We start from the raw sequence: 15,471 nt of genomic DNA on the forward strand, positions 1-15,471 counted from the left end.
GGGAGAGAACATACCTTTCGGTTCTTTGTTCTGTGGCAATTCCTGTTTTAGCTAAAATCTTTATCTTTTTGGATGTTCGATATGTAAGGCTATTTATTGTAATGGTGTGATGAACTATGTGGTGTGGTAGATGTTGAACTTTAAATTTGTAAGAACTTATTTATGTTAGTGTGATATTTATGTGATGAAAATCCATGTGATGTTTTGGTGTAATGTTGTTTCTATCTTCTTTGTGTGATATATTTTGACATACGCATCATGATTATATGTTCACTCACATTTGTTGCACCCTACGAATGCTAAGATATAGGGGGGGCTCTTACAATCTTTTTAATTATGTGCATTTGATGTCAAAATCAATAATCAATGCACACATTTAGGGGTAGCTCGCCATATGCCTTAGGATTCAAATTGTTTATTTCAATTATCTTTTGTAAGCATTAATCGTGTTGTCATCAATCATCAAAAAGGAAGAGATTGAAAGTGTATATAGGCCCCTATATGGGTTTTAGATAATTGATGATAAATGATTAAGGGACTAACGAGTTTAATGAGTTTATTAACAAGTATTAGTCCCATGAAGAATTTATATGACGCTAGAAACCCTCAAAAACAGAAAAGAGAAGTGGCATGTTAATACTCTATAGAATTAAATTTGTTTTACTTTTAAATTTGAGATTAGAAATATCGTACTATCAAGAGAGATGCGTGTAGATCTACTTTAAAGTGTCTCGGTGCTCAAAGTACACTTTTAGACCAAAAATAAGAGACACAAAACACCCTACGAATACCGAGAAGTTATTTGTTGTCTGTGTACCTAGAAGTTCTAGGTGCAACTCGGAAGTTCCGAGTTGCCGGAACCTCCAGGTGGAGCTCTGAGCAGGGGTTGTTGGTTTGGTGTTTTAAATCCAACCCAGAAGTTCCAGGTTAATCCAGAAGTTTTGGGTAGCCGAAACCTCCAGATCGAGTCCGAGCAGGGGTGCTCGGTTAGGGCCTCTATGTTTAATCCGAATGTTCTGAGTGACCCGGAAGTTCCAGGTGCCGGAACCTCATGATTGGTTCCAAGCAGGGGTCCTCGGTTGGTAAGTCTATAGCTAACCCGGAAACTCTGAGTTAAATCCGAAAGTTCCCAGTAAGTCCAAAAAGTATTGTAATGGCTAGTTTTTGGGGGTTAGGTATAAATACCCCTTCACCTCGACCTTGCATTTGCTGCTGAACTACCTTAAGACAAAGCATTCAAAGCCCCTTTATAAGCTCTCCTCACTCCTCTTGGCTTTGATTCTTGTAAGGATTTGAGAGTTAGGTTGAGATTTTGAGAAAGAGTGCTAGTGAGCGTCATTCCCATCTTTGAGCACTTGAGTTCATCGTCAACCCGTTCAACATCGCGTTTGTTGCTCTTAGAGATTAATCATCCTAGACAGCTAGGCATCGCCCGATGAGCACCCAAGCTTGTGGTGTGCCTCGGGATGTTTGTGAAGGTTTATCCTCACCTCTGCAAGGGAAGAGGATATTTGAGTAAGCCCAACCTCGATCAAGATGGTCGCTTGGTGAGGATTAGGGTTGAAAGAGACCCAGCTCTTTGGAGCTCCTCAACGAAGACATAGGAACCTCAAGTGGAGGTGTCCGAATTTCGGAAAACAAATCTTGGCTCCTTACTTACTTGAGTTCGTATTTATTCTAGTTGACTTTTGGACGATTTGCCCGATCTACCTGATTGTGAGCTTGTGACTATAGGAGAACCGTGGAAAAGTTTTTAGACATCATTTGGAACATGTGATAACTATTATAATCAATTAAACTTACTTAGGGGCACTTTAATTTTGAATTTGTGTTATGTACCCAGATACTCCGAGTTGATCTCGGAACTTCCGACATCCGGAAGTTCCGAACTGAATCCGAGAGTTCTGGATTCTATTAATCCGTTGTTAAGTTTTATTTTGTAGGGACACCTATTCACCACCCTCCCTCTAGGAGACATCTCGACCTTTCAATCTTTGGAATGGTATTCTGGCATTCGGTGAAACACCAAATATAGTCTCTTAGCTGCTTGTCATACCGCTGCCTGATCTGGTACATGTTATCCTTGACAACTGGTCAGGAGTTGGTCCCTTGAAAGTTGGCAACAAACTAGTCGCACAAGTCTTCCAAGGACCGAACCGACCCACGAGGGACATTCATTAGCCAGGACTGTGCTGAACTGGCTAGGACGGTCGGGAAATAGTTTGCTATGACCTTCCCATCACCTCTCGTGGCTTGCACTATGGCGGTGTAGACCTGTAGGAACCCCTCCAAATTGGCTAAGCCATTGTACTTTTTGGCTAGGACTGGTCGAATTTGTCCGGCCAGCACACCTCTCGAAGCTGGGCTGAGAAAGCATTACACCCGTTCCATAACAGGGAGCTACTTATCGCTGGGAAACGCACGATCGGAGAGAGAGCCGACGGTCTCACGGCCCCTGTGAGCGAATACAAGATTCTGATGCCTCCCAGCGAGGGGAAGGTGAGTGGCAGGCCTGCTTGCCTATTTCCTCTTCTCGTCGGGCACGTTCTTCCTATTTCTGGGTGGCCCTCTGGTCCCAGATATGTGGCGGAGGTCACAGTGGCAGAGCGAGTCACGCAGGTCAGCAGGTGGACTACCTTGGCATGGTGGGGTCGCATCGTACTCCCTGCCACTGAGGGAGTGTGGGTTTCCTCCTGCAGCAGAGCCCACCGTGACCCCGGCTGGCCATGATCCCGATAGTTCCTTACGGAGGATGGGGCGGCTGTTGCCACGGTTTGGCTCTATGTAGTCTCTACTAACAAAGTGAGATCACGTAGCCATGGTGTCACCAGCAAACCTTCTTGTACCACCACCAATGGATGGATGAGAAGTAACCGTGTAGTCTACAGGTTCTGTGTGGGGGTCATTGCTTTGTAGTCGAGCTGCTAATCGTGGAGCAGCGAGACATCGCAAGGGGGGAGCCCCCGATGCTCGCGTTCCTCATGCAGCGCGATGGCCTTAACGAGGATACCACCACGGTCTCCTCTTCACGTGGATGCTCCTCCGGGCAGTGTTGCTATTACTGGGGCAAGGTAGGGACTCCCCCATGCCTGGCGTCAGTTGGGTTTCCCTCTCTGCCTACAGCCTAAGGCTCACCTTCGATTCCCGTGACACGAGCGTCACTATTGTCCACTGCTGCATGGGCCGCCATGCAAACCTCCCACTTAGTCTCGGAGTCCTCGAACTCCGATTTGGTATCCTATGCTTGGAGCACACTGGGCTTGTTTGGGTCGTATCCAATAATAATGACCTCGCAATGGTTAGGATCCTCGAAAAGGGACTCCACAGCAGTCGAGGATCCGGTCACAGGTAGTCCAGCCATAGTATCAATAACACAAAAAAACACACCCCTACATGGCATGCCAACTATCGAGTGATGACCCCTGACAATAATCTGAGGTATACCGGATGACGGGCGCGATGATCTGTGTTTTCTATACTTGTGTATCAACCTGGAATCAAGAACACTGAGGTTTATCTAGGCTCAAACCTCTCGTGGCATAATAGCCCTATGTCATGTGTATTATCTTATGAATTGAGTGAACTTGTTACAGATATCTTCTCTGTCCCAACAAACACAACCTTGACCCCTTTATATACCAGGGGAAAAGATGAACAAATAAACTAATCGTGCCAAACCCTACAACCGACCTGCCCATGATAGAGCCAACTACCCCTAGCACATCATGATGTTGGATAGGCTTGCTTGCCCTACTCTAGTCATCCTGCATGTCCTGTACCATCATTGAATACCATCACGCTCACGTGTCAGGCCATCCCACGATATTAAATGATATAGGATGGGTCACTGCAATTCCACACTGCCCTGTGACCATGACACGCCAAAAGTAAGTGCCTAGGGAAGAGAAAAACACTTGAGTAGGCAGCATTAAATGAGACTTGACCGAGTAAGGGTTGATCACAGAACCTCATTGCATGAGCAGGGGTTGGTCGTGCGAGCTTCGCTTTGGTCACACGGTGTGGCTATGGTCTTGACAATACCTACTACATGCTGGCACTAAGCGGCACGGGACCCGCCACGTGGGGCACCCCTTACCTATTACACTGACAGAGAGTATGTTGAGAACTCGCCCCTGGTTCTCCCACGAAACGCCAAGTAACCCATTTTGTGAATTGGCTAGTGTTTTGACTGTGTTTCGGGAGTGAAATGAGAGTTGCTTGCCTGTTTGGTTCGCGTTGGCCTGTTTCTAAGTAGAAATGGCTCCAATTTTGCGAACCAAACGGGGCCTTAGGGTCCATTTCGTAAGGCTTGGGATTCTTTATGAAACGTTTCGGATTTAGTTTCTTCATAGAAATATTTTTTTCTGTTGAATCAGAATTACTTTCTGAAATAGTTTGGCTAACTGATTGGATTCAGATTCTTGAAAGAGAGCATGTTGATTGAATTGACCATGTACCCCTGCCTATATGTGCTATTTTCATGAAAGATAGACATACTTAATGACATTCAGATATGATACAGGTGTCATAAAAAGACATCCAATTGTGCAAGTCATGAGAATTGAGCTATGATCTAGACTGCAATATTGCCAATGCAAGATCATCACAGAATCTATTCATGTCATTTACATGGAACGTCAACACATTGGATGCATTCTAAAAGGGTTGCTTGCCTTGCATATCTTTGAGATATTGTGGGCATATAGTCTGGATCCTGATCACATCTTCTAAAATGTCTATCAAGTGCATGATTTTTACAGATGAAATTATATAGACATATAGTAGCTGTCGCAGTCAACATTTTCTTGGACACTGGATAACTTGGCATCTTGAGAAGAATTCTTTACTTCATCTTTCATACACCAAAGGTGCGCTCAACGACATTATGAAGATTTGAGTGCAAATAGTTGAACACCTCTTGCTTACCAGTAGGAGCGGTACCCCTCCTCCAATCAGGAACATGGTACATTTGTCTCTTATATGGTCATAAGTAGCCTGATCTATTTAGATAACCAACATCAATAACGTAACAATTTCCTAATCACACAACAGGAAATCGGTAATGTAGAACAAGTAGAAAAGGAATGGAAAAAAGAGATCAACAAATCGCATGGAAGAGCACACTTAGCTTATGGCGTGTATGGACCCAGGCTAATCAATAGATGCATAAGTAAAACGCATGTCAAATCCACCACTATCATCACATTTTGGGTTGGAGTCCTTGATCTACCAATGTATCTTACAGAATATCATGGAGGTGCTGTCACTGAGATGTGAGTTCCATCAATATCTCCAATACAATCTTTAAAATATGGTCACATACTTTGATCACCACTAATCCTATTGTGCACATCAAAGAAGTTACGATCCTAAGGTCCTATGTTGTCCTTAGCCATCCTAATTAGACGGTGCAATACATCATCAAACTTCCTACTTATTGTCCCCTAAGTGCTTCAATATAAAATTTACACGTTGATGTATGCAAGCACATGAGCACCTGACATGTGTACATGGGGTGATGCCTATGGGTGTACATATGTACACCAAAATTTTGTATAATTTTATTTCTACATGTCATGTTATATAGGTGCGTCTGATGATCGTAATCCACGATGACCTAAGCCCATCTTGCCATGAGCTGACGAATGTGGACACTGTCTTAGCTTAGGACCCATGGCCACATGGCCATGTATAGCGGCCCAGGCACCCTCGAACCGTGAGTGACGATTGTGTATGTGAGTGTGTCGATTCCTAAAAGGCTCAAATCGTAAGCGTGACTACGTGGCAACCGCGTATGTGATAGCTCACAACCTGATGATCTAACTCACAATGCACTTGACATATCAACCGTGAGATGGAGGGTAGCGGCAGGGGCGACTTGGGCGCGAGCGAGACGGGGGCCATGTGAGTGGGGTGTGGCACAGGCACTGGCTCGAGCCTGGATGGTGGTGGAGACAGTGGCGCAAGCTCGAGCTAGGCAGAGCATGAGGGCGGTGACGACGATGCAGGCACAAGTTAAGAGTATGACGGCAACTATGGTGTTGACACGAGTGCGGTAGATATATTAATCTAAATTAAAATTTCTAGACTTGTTAATGATATGTACCTGTTTATATCGAGTGAGTCGTGAGCAACTCACTAGTCCCCCCTCCCGTTAACTCAGTAGTCGTGAGTAACGTCACGAGCCGAAAAAGCGCTTGGCTATCCGTCGTCACGAGCTGCAAGCCAGCAAGGCTACAAGGACTTGCCGAAACCGATGGAACGAAGCTGAACTGAGCACACGCATCGATGGTTCGCCCATCTGTTGGACGCGGAGCGGTTCGCCGGACACGTAACGCCGGACCTGCCGGAGATAAGCTCATCTGACTTTCAAACTATCAGAGGAGAGGCATTCGGAACTGAACACTGAACAGCGACGTGTTTGCTCCCCTCCATCGATCGAGCCCGGGAAGAACAGCGACCCCTCACCTAGAGGTACGATGGGAGCCTTCCACGCGAGCGAGCGCTCACGCAACGTAACAAGCCCCCCTCCCCCCCCCCCCCACCCCCCCGGCGCCACCTCAGCGTCTCGTTCGCGAGAAGCTCTCCGCCGCCCCGGGCCCGTCGACGTCGACGCTGCCCACCTACGCAGTTCCGAAGCCTTAATTTCTAATTTCTTTTCCCTGTTGCGGGAACCTGGCCAGGCCAATAGAAGGTCGCGCACTCCAGCCCCTGCGCGCGCACCACGTGTCCGACTCGAGTCAACCTCGATACAGATAACCATTCCGTGCATGCGGGTGATTGATCTTTGCGGGGGGAGACCAGCCCGATGCGCGACGCCTGGCGGCGGCCAGAGGCCTACATGTTTTCATCAGGAAGCGTGGCGCCACGTGTAAGCATCGCGCTGGCCGGACCCGTGCGCCGGGCACCGGTATAAGAGCGGGCGCGCCATGTCCGGAGTGCCACTCCACTATGCCACCTAAGCTACTAGAAGCTTGGTTTTTGGCGAGCTGATACGAATAGCGGCGTTCGAGATGGAGCGCGACTGCCAGTTCCTGCTGCCGCCGCCGCTCCAGTACGACGAGGGCCAGTTATTGCACCGGCTGATGATGGTGGGGGATCAGGACCCCGCGGGCGCGGGGAGGGGAGGCGGCGGTGGCGGGGACAAGAAGCGGCGGTTCACGGAAGAGCAGGTGCGGTCGCTTGAGACGACGTTCCACGCACGGCGCGCCAAGCTGGAGCCTCGGGAGAAGGCGGAGCTGGCGCGGGAGCTCGGGCTGCAGCCACGGCAGGTGGCCATCTGGTTCCAGAACAAGCGCGCGCGGTGGCGCTCAAAGCAGCTCGAGCACGACTACGCCGCGCTCCGCTCGCAGTACGACGCGCTCCATGCCCGCGTCGAGTCACTCAAGCAGGAGAAGGTCGCTCTCGCCGCACAGGTACTACTTTTTTTGCACAATTACCGGTTCTGACTGACCGTACTGATTATGCGTATGTCTCGCACAATTGATTTGAGCTGCATATATTGATGATCTTTGCTGGAATGGTTTACAGTTGGACGAGCTGAGGGGGCGGCTGAACGGGCGGCAAGATCAGAGCGGCAACTGCAACGTCAACGGCACGGCCTCCGAGGTGGGCGACAAGAGGAATAGCGTTACCTGCCAGGACGACGGCGACAAGAGGAATAGCGTCAGCTGCCAGGACGACGGCGCCGTGGCGGCGGCGGTGGACGCCTCGGAGGACACGACGGCGGCCGGGTACTACGAACACACCGCGTACGGGGGTCTGCCCGATCCGTTCTGCGCCACTCTGGAGCTGTGGGATACATGGCCAGCGGTGCTGGAGTGGAACGCGGTGGCATACTGGCATGAACCCGCACAAAAATAGCACGCATACTTCAGTATCCATGTCCTCTGTACTCCGATATAATTCAGCAGACTCATCCAAACGATTTCTACCGTCTCAACGTTTACGCGAATTAATCAAACAGTTAAAATACAAAATTAAACCATATTTCTTCTTCTAAAATACACATTTAATCTTCTATTATTTATCTTTTATTTCTAAATGGGTAATATTTGTCTTCCATATATCAAAAAATATATTCAATCTTTAATTACTTATCTTCCATATTTTTTCAAATTGTTATATGTTGAATTGATTCTACGTATATGTAATATATGCAGTAACTAGAACTTCTGTATCCATGTCCGTGTATGTAGTGTACTGTAGATTCATGTTGCTCTCTAGCTGGATCCGGAGAGAGATCGGCGGGAACTTCTGTATCCATGTCCGTGTATGTAGCGTACGTGTAGATTCATGTTGCTCTCTGGCTGGATCCGGAGAGAGATCGGCGGAAGCGGATAAAACAAGGCCAGCAGGATTCAGGGACGCGACCGGCCGGGTCGGGGCACATAGCGATGAAACTACATGCATTGTACACCAGAAATCCATCGGCCGGCCGGGGTCGATCGACCGCGTGCACCTTAGGATTCATGTTCGTGAATGAGGTTTCGGAGCCCGTTTGGATGTCGTACGTGGCTCATGATGCAAGCCGTTGTTGCGCTCGCATGTTCTACGACTAGACGTTCCTCCGTCCGTCCCAGCGAGCATGTCCCCTTAGGCCATGCGTCCAGCACGTTCGTCGTACGTGCGCTAGGGCGACGACGACGGGCTACGCGCCGAGGACGTGGAAGATATCGCTTTCGTCAGTGGGGGACAACGTCGCTGCCGCGGCACAGGAGATGATCCGTTTTTTTGCTCCCTCGATCGTTTGGAAGGGAGCAGCCGATCCGCTCGGCGAGTCACGCTTTCGTTTGCCCCGGCGCTGTGGCGCGGGGCGCAACGACGGGGGAAGAAAAAGGATACGCGTGGAGGGCGCCTGTCACGGGGAGAGGGGAAGGTGGCGAGAATTAAGAACGTTCTGGGTGCGGCGGCCAAATGGGTGGTGGAAACGACTCACCGGACGGGAAAGCGACGCCAAACCGAATCACAGGTACGCAAATGTTCCGACGAGTTCCCTGGGAATGATGTAGTAGTAGCTCTGGAGATACAGGACTATGTATATATATTTCTTATATAATTTATTAGTGGGTAGATTAAATACTCATCGTATAAAGTTAGATAATATTTTCTTCTAAAAATACTACCAATCATCTATTATTCGTCTTCTGTACTTAGACATCTAATATTTATATTTCCTACGTTCTAAAAATATATTTAATCTCTTATTATTTATATTTCATATTTAAATGTCTAATATTTATTTTTTATATAATCTAAGATTGATTTAACATGTGTAAATGACGCATACAGTTGTTAGAAGTTTGGTATAGTTTTAAGTTTAAGCAGAAGCAACGAGCACGTGATTCAGTGGACGAGACACAGGAGAGTATGAGAGAACGAGCTGGTCATGAGCTGTTGGCATGGCAGGTCGCAAGATTTTCTCCTTCCCTTTTTTTTCATTTTGGGCATCGCCAAATGTGAAGATAGCACTTGGAGTTTCCTAATTGTCAGTATCATACACCAGTACCCGTACAACCAATTCATAAACGACAAATCACGACTGCTGATCGATGTGATGTTATTAGGACGCCTAGCCTTTATCGTCTGATCTACTCAATTCAGCAAAAGCTCCTTTTCGCTTTATTAACGCCTCTTTCAAGAGATGACTGAAGTTACTGCTGAAAGAAAAACAACCCGGATTCGGTAGCTTTTTTTTGGAGAATTTTAACATTTTAAAGCACGCAGGTAAAAAGCTGGACCATTATGTGATTAAAAATCAAATCTGTAGGCCCAGTGCTCGCAAGCTCTATGGAAGGGAAAAAGGAGATCCCGGTCAATATATATATATAGTTTTAGAAGATATTTAGTTAAATTTTTAAAACTTTAGCTAACAATAGTGTTGAAGATTAGTGCATAATATATTCGTAACTAAATAATGGTAACTTCGATAGCAATGAGTGAATAGAAAATAAGACACGCAATGTAGATAGGTTCGTACTCTCGGTTGGAGTAATACCTTATGTCATATGTGAATAATATTGTATATAGATTATCTCGAGTACAAACAATATGACTAGATCTATTACAATAGAGGAGATTGGATCTAAGACTAATCTAGGGTTCAAGTCGCAGAGTATCTTCGATTGCTAGGATCTTAGAGTTGCTTGTGTCAAGTTGTGTCTGTGTTCGTCCTTCATCTCGGGATCAGGGTCTCCGCCTTATAAAGGGGTTATGCCATTGTCTTAATCCCACCTGTAGACGATAGAGAGTCCTTTACCTTGTCAGCCAAAGTAAAGCAGTCAAATACAGCTCAGATACTAGTTGTACTTGAGTCAGATAGCCCGATCGAGACCTTCCTAGTATATGTCTTCGTGATCTTGGAGAGTATCGAGTCCCGTAAATTCGGGTCCACAATATCCGAAGTTGTTACGTAGACATACTGTGTACTTTATCCGTATACGGTGTACTCCTTATGCATATATACTTTGTAGTTAGGTATTTGACAGTAGCCCCCTAACTTTGCTCAGAAGGGAATGCTTCCACAAGCGCCGACTCGAGTATTGCCAATTCTAGGCTTGGTCGAGTAAGGTGGATCAAGCTTGTAATCGAAAGAATCGAGAAAGAAAAATTCATGTTAAAAAATAACGTAGTTGGGTTGAGTGTCCTGTCGTTGCCCGTATTCGAGACTAAGAAAGGCACGAAAACTCGACTTATCAACACCTGATTCTGAGTAGCGTTAAAAAATAAATCTGCAAAATTTGAACTGTTGGGTATAGGTGCATTTAATGCTCACGGATGAGCGTGCAAAGATTCGCAAGACGCCATTATCCCACTTTTTTCGTCGAACGAAGCGCCATAGTGATGAGAGTGGTTACCAAAGAGGTATTAAAATATCAGACTAGTTATCCGTATGAACATGGACTGTAGGCATTCTTTCACCCACTTGCCATCAGTCTTCTCCCACAAGCTCTCGTCTTTCTCCGCTCAAACACGCGCCGCTGCACAGAAACTTAGCTCCATGGCTTCCAAAACTTCTGCGAACGCCGCTGCTCCTTCCTCGCCTAAAAAGAAATCTAACACGAAGGCCGCCGACACCTCTCCCAAGTAGCTGGACGAGATGAGGCTCCTAACGGATGTCTGGTCAATCTCAACAATGCAAGAATCAAAGCTTCATGAACTTGAGGTTGAAGGAATCATCCCTCCTTGCGACCTGGCCAATTAGAGACCAGTGTCGAGTGAGGAATTCACCTCCTATCATTTTGCTCTTGAAATTATGGTGTTTGAGTCATTTTTTCGATGAGGTTTCAATGTCCCCCCTTCAAAGTTTCTTCTCAACATACTCAACTGCTACCAAATTGAGCTTCATTATCTGAACCCGAACTCAATTACTATACTCAGTGTGTTTGTCCATCTGTGCGAAGCCTTCCTCGATATCAAGCCGAGCTTGAATTTGTTCCAATACTATTATCATCTGAAGAAGAATACTGAGAACAAATATCGAGGAAGGCCGTAGGTTCGACCCTTACCTAGCGCGCCAAATGTCGGGGGTAAATTCATGACAATGATTTCAGGGTATACTGGACGGTGGATGCGTGATCGATGTTCCAGGTGTGCCTGTGGAATGTGTATGTGTTTGTTGCTCAAGAACACCAGAGTTATCCAAGTTCATACCCCCTGTGGGGTAATAACCCTACATCATGTGTATTCTTCTCCCTCTTCCTATTTACAGAAGATATACCCTTTTGTATTCCAGAGGGGTAGAAGTTTTACAGGTGGGCCCCCATGCTTGCCTATAAAATTGATATAAATAATCATTACAAGTATACATGCGATGTGCCTACCCTGGGTCCCTGCGGTGTCGTCCCGTCCATCGGCCGCACCCCCATTTGTCGCGCCCGAAGTGCCCGGCCTACCCTGTACTGTCGCAGGTTTCCAACGCGCACCTGCCATGCCCCCTGTCACGTTTGCGAGCCCGTCCCACAATAATTAATGTTTGTGGGACGGGATACGGTAAGTCTGCGCCGACCATGCCGCCTCAACCGGAGTGAACTGCCTGGGGAAAGAAAATGACGTGAGTAGAGGCATTAAATGAGGTTAACTGGCCTAGATGAGTAGTGGCATTAATCCTGCAAAGGCCATGGCTGTGGTCACGCCGGCGTTGACTGGTCGCGCGGAGTCATGGGCCAAAGAACGAAAGCGGATACTATCAAAACTAGCTGTTGCAGGCCATCCCGGTGGGGGACCCCTATATTCTTTACATCGACAGATGTTGTGTTTTCCAGTTGTGGAATGGAATGAAGAAATCATATATCCCAGTTTCGCTAACCTCCTACTGACTAAAAGATTGGAAAAAAACATTGGTTTTACATCTCTAACACCGATCGAGTCAATTCTCCCTTAGTTTATAAGGGCCTCCATCCTCAGCCAAATTTGTCCTAGTCGAAGAAGCACCGCGAGTCTAACCACACCGCAAGATTGACAAATTTAGGTAGAGTAATTTAACCAGGTAGCATGTGACCAAAGATTTCATTAGTCGAAAGTCGAGCCCCTTAAAAGTGCATGATCACTTTGTCTGGGACTACGCTGGAGATGATGATAGCTCCTAGGACACGACCGGATGTAAGATTTATATGGTATTTTACCGCTTTCTGTTTTCGTAGTTGAGCTCTTTCAAGTGACTATATCTTCTTTTTCTCTTTGTAGCCTTGTCTCTGCAAGACACTGCTGTTCGATTGAGCAAGCTAGTTGCTGAACAGGCGCATCTATGCTCCATTCAGCCCTACTCCCTCATGAATCCTTGACCACTGGTAAGAATTTTCCTAATTGAAGAAGTAGTACTGATTATTACTTGTTTGACCTGATTCATTTTTTTGATTCTAGGCTCTAGTCTTCTACTAGGAGGACAACATCCCCACGACTGAGGTCTTTGTACTCAAGGTCACCTCCTCCTCCGACGCCTATGACAAGTAAGGCCTTCATACCACAACTAGCATTGTTTCAAAAGAAGCTAAGGCCAAGGGAAAAACGCCAGCCAATCGAGATGTTGTAGGGCCTCTTTGATCTAGGAGACCACCCTCACCATCTGATCTACCGCCCCTGAAGCACACGCGAAGGAGAAGTCAACTGGTATTGAAATTGAGTCTTCAGGTAATCGTTTATCTAGCATTTACTACGGTTATTGAGTATATACCAATTGACGCTTGATCAATGCAGGTGGCCTTTCTTACAGGAGACATCCAGAGCTCCTGCTCAATCGCCTCCTCGAACTATCGATGTGTCTGATGACTTGGTAAGAGAGGTAACTCGAGGTGCCACCCCTTACGCTGGTCATTCTTTTGAGGATTTGCTTGATAAGTCCAGAATGATGATGAGTCATTGTGGGCTTTTTTTTTTTTTTGCAGTCAATGGGTTCCTTGGCTTCATCTGACCCCCAAGTCATCTCTTTGACATAACTGGTCCCAACTGCTAATACAATGAAGAAGAAAATATTGATCAAGACAAAGAAATCAAACATCCTTTCGAGTATTCCAGTCACCAAAATGTTTGTTTTGAACATTTATATTGACTTGCGGCCTTCCTTTCCATTCCTTATACTATCGATCGTAGGTCGCCACGTATGAAGGAATCGAAGGAGCAGACGACAAGCGGTTTGGACAGTTAGATAGTTCCAACTTCCCCTATTGCACTGTCTTCACCTTCTCGAACAAGTCAACCTCCCGTGGATGTACCTAAACCAAGCTCGAAGGTTAACACAACTGAGGCCTAGGTGACAAAGACAACTATCGACCACTGGGCGACGATAGAAGCTCATATCAAGGCTACAAGCTCCTAGGTAGCTATTGCCAAAGCTCATTATTCAACGATAGACCACTCTGGATATTAGAAGGCCCTTGAAGAGAAGGATGTTCTGTTGGCCACTTGCCAAGAAATGATTGACGGTTAGTTTACCCACAGATCATTAGTATATGATTTGAACATCGGGAAACCGATGATGAATTACTCTTGTTTGCTTTTCTAGATCTCGAAGCTAGCTTGAAGAATAGAAACACTATTCTCGATGATGCGATAAAAGTTATCATGAAGAAGGATAAATATCTGGAAGACCTCATAGGAGCTTTGAAGAAAGCAAAAGCTGATCAGAACATTGCGGTTACAACGCTTCAAAAGCTAAGGGATCAAACCCTCGACCGCATGAACTAGTCGGCTTACATCAGTGCCGAGACAATGCTTGGTCTTCTCAAGATCTATAACCCTAATCTCGACACATCAGTGGTGACGGAGGGGTTCTAGTGTTAACCCTCTAGCAACGTCGTTACCTTGGGCAACAGCTGCTGCTGCCGGATCCTTAGGGATTCCTACACCATTCTTTACCACAACGTTTGGATCTTCCATGTTCTGCTTAGTGGATGTGTGTCGTCGGCTCTAGCCATGAGCACGAATCAATCTGTTCAGCTGCTCTGGCCATCAATGGAGCTATCATCACCACTCTCGTGACTTTCATTGTCGCTATCAGTGTCTATGAACTGAAGAATGTTAGGCTCCTTGTGATCCCAATCGTGGTGTCCCACCTTGCGGTATGTGTCCAATGGGCTAGATTCGAGGATACTGGTGTGGATCAGTTCACCTTGATCGTCTCAGTAGTACACCATAGTTTCGAAGGCAATCGCAGAGCCAGCAGGAGGCGAGGCGAAGATGACTACCGCCGACTCGAAGTGATCATAGAAGTTGGTGTCAGAGAATCCGACGTGGATGTGCGCTTAAGACATGATCGATAATAAAAAATAGATGAAGTCCCCTACCTGACGCACCAACTATCAAAGATTAGTGCCCGGTAATATATTTGTAATTAAACAGGGGCACATTCGAGATCAGGGATCGAGCAGGAAACAAGACACGCGATGTCGATAGGTTCGAGCCCCCGATTGGAGTAATATCATACGTCCTGTGTAGATGATATAGTATATGGATTATCTCGAGTACAAGCAATATGACTAGACCTATTACAATGAAGGGGGTTAGATTTAGACTAATTTAGAGTTGAAGTCGCTGAGTATCTCCGATTGCTAGGACCTTGGAGTTGATTGTGTCGAGTTGTGTATGCATCCGTCTTCCATTCTGAGGGTCAGTGTCTCCACCTTATAAAGGGGTTCTGCCATCGTCTTAGTCCTAGCCGTAGTTAATAGGGAGTCATTCATCTTATCGGTCAAGGAAAAATAGTTGAATCCAACCCATATACTAGTCGTACTTGAGTCGGATAACCCGATTGAGATATTCCTAGTATATGTCTTCGTGATCTCTGGGTGTATCGGATCCTGTAGATTCGGGTCCGTAATATCCGGAGTTATTAAGCAGGCGTAAGATGTAGCTTGTTCGTGTACGCTTATCCGTATATACTCTGTAGTTAGATATTTGACAAATAGCTTTCAAAATATCTAGTTTGTAAACCTTAAAATTGTATGTGTAGATTTATCTTAAAAAAATACTTTCATA

General features: G+C 46.2%; 1 protein-coding gene across 1 annotated transcript; it reads left to right on the forward strand.

Moving 5' to 3' along the window:
* Positions 1-6,926: 6,926 nt before the first annotated feature.
* LOC133919425 (homeobox-leucine zipper protein HOX24-like) lies at positions 6,927-8,044 on the forward strand. The gene is made up of 2 exons (XM_062363808.1): positions 6,927-7,415; positions 7,531-8,044. The coding sequence occupies exons 1-2, from the start codon at positions 7,014-7,016 to the stop codon at positions 7,861-7,863; spliced, it is 735 nt and encodes a 244-aa protein (XP_062219792.1). The 5' UTR covers positions 6,927-7,013; the 3' UTR covers positions 7,864-8,044.
* Positions 8,045-15,471: the final 7,427 nt, after the last annotated feature.

This window comes from Phragmites australis, chromosome 5 (genome assembly GCF_958298935.1).
Source record: "Phragmites australis chromosome 5, lpPhrAust1.1, whole genome shotgun sequence".
Taxonomy (NCBI): Eukaryota; Viridiplantae; Streptophyta; class Magnoliopsida; order Poales; family Poaceae; genus Phragmites; species Phragmites australis.